Raw genomic sequence first — 432 nt, forward strand, 5'->3', positions numbered from 1 at the left:
CTGGACGAAGGCGTAGCCCTTGTGCACCGAGCAGCCCACGATCTTGCCATACTTGGCAAACAGGGCCTCCACGTCAGTCTTCTTCACCACGGCCGTGTTGAGGTTGCCGATGAAGACCCGGGAGTTGAGGGAGCGAGGGTCATTCTTGTTGGTTACGTTGCTGGCCATCAGTTTGGCCGCCATCAGGCTCTCGTACCCCTGGGTAAGAGTGGGGGAGGGAGGGGGGTTGTTTTTTAAAAATAATAAATCAGGGAGGGGAGGAAGGAAGAAATTGAGCGCAGGATTTAGCTCCTCAGACTCGGGCATCTCGCCTGTCCAGCTTCATCTCTCCGCTTCCACCAGCCAACTCGCGGAGAAAGCTCTCAAACAAACCTACCTGTCGTTCCCTTCTCCCCTGCCGCTGGGCCAGGTACAACACCTTCACACACTCCC

General features: G+C 56.5%; 1 protein-coding gene across 1 annotated transcript in view; it reads right to left on the reverse strand.

The window, feature by feature from the left end:
• LOC116969905 (FH1/FH2 domain-containing protein 3-like) overlaps nucleotides 1-183 on the reverse strand; it is an 11,356-nt gene extending 11,173 nt beyond the window's left edge. The window contains exon 1 of the mRNA XM_033016663.1: nucleotides 40-183. Coding sequence (XP_032872554.1) covers nucleotides 40-183 — 144 coding nt within the window. The remainder of the gene's footprint in view (nucleotides 1-39) is intronic.
• Between the last annotated feature and the right edge of the window lie 249 nt (nucleotides 184-432).

This window comes from Amblyraja radiata, unplaced genomic scaffold (genome assembly GCF_010909765.2).
Source record: "Amblyraja radiata isolate CabotCenter1 unplaced genomic scaffold, sAmbRad1.1.pri scaffold_397_ctg1, whole genome shotgun sequence".
Classification (NCBI taxonomy): Eukaryota; Metazoa; Chordata; class Chondrichthyes; order Rajiformes; family Rajidae; genus Amblyraja; species Amblyraja radiata.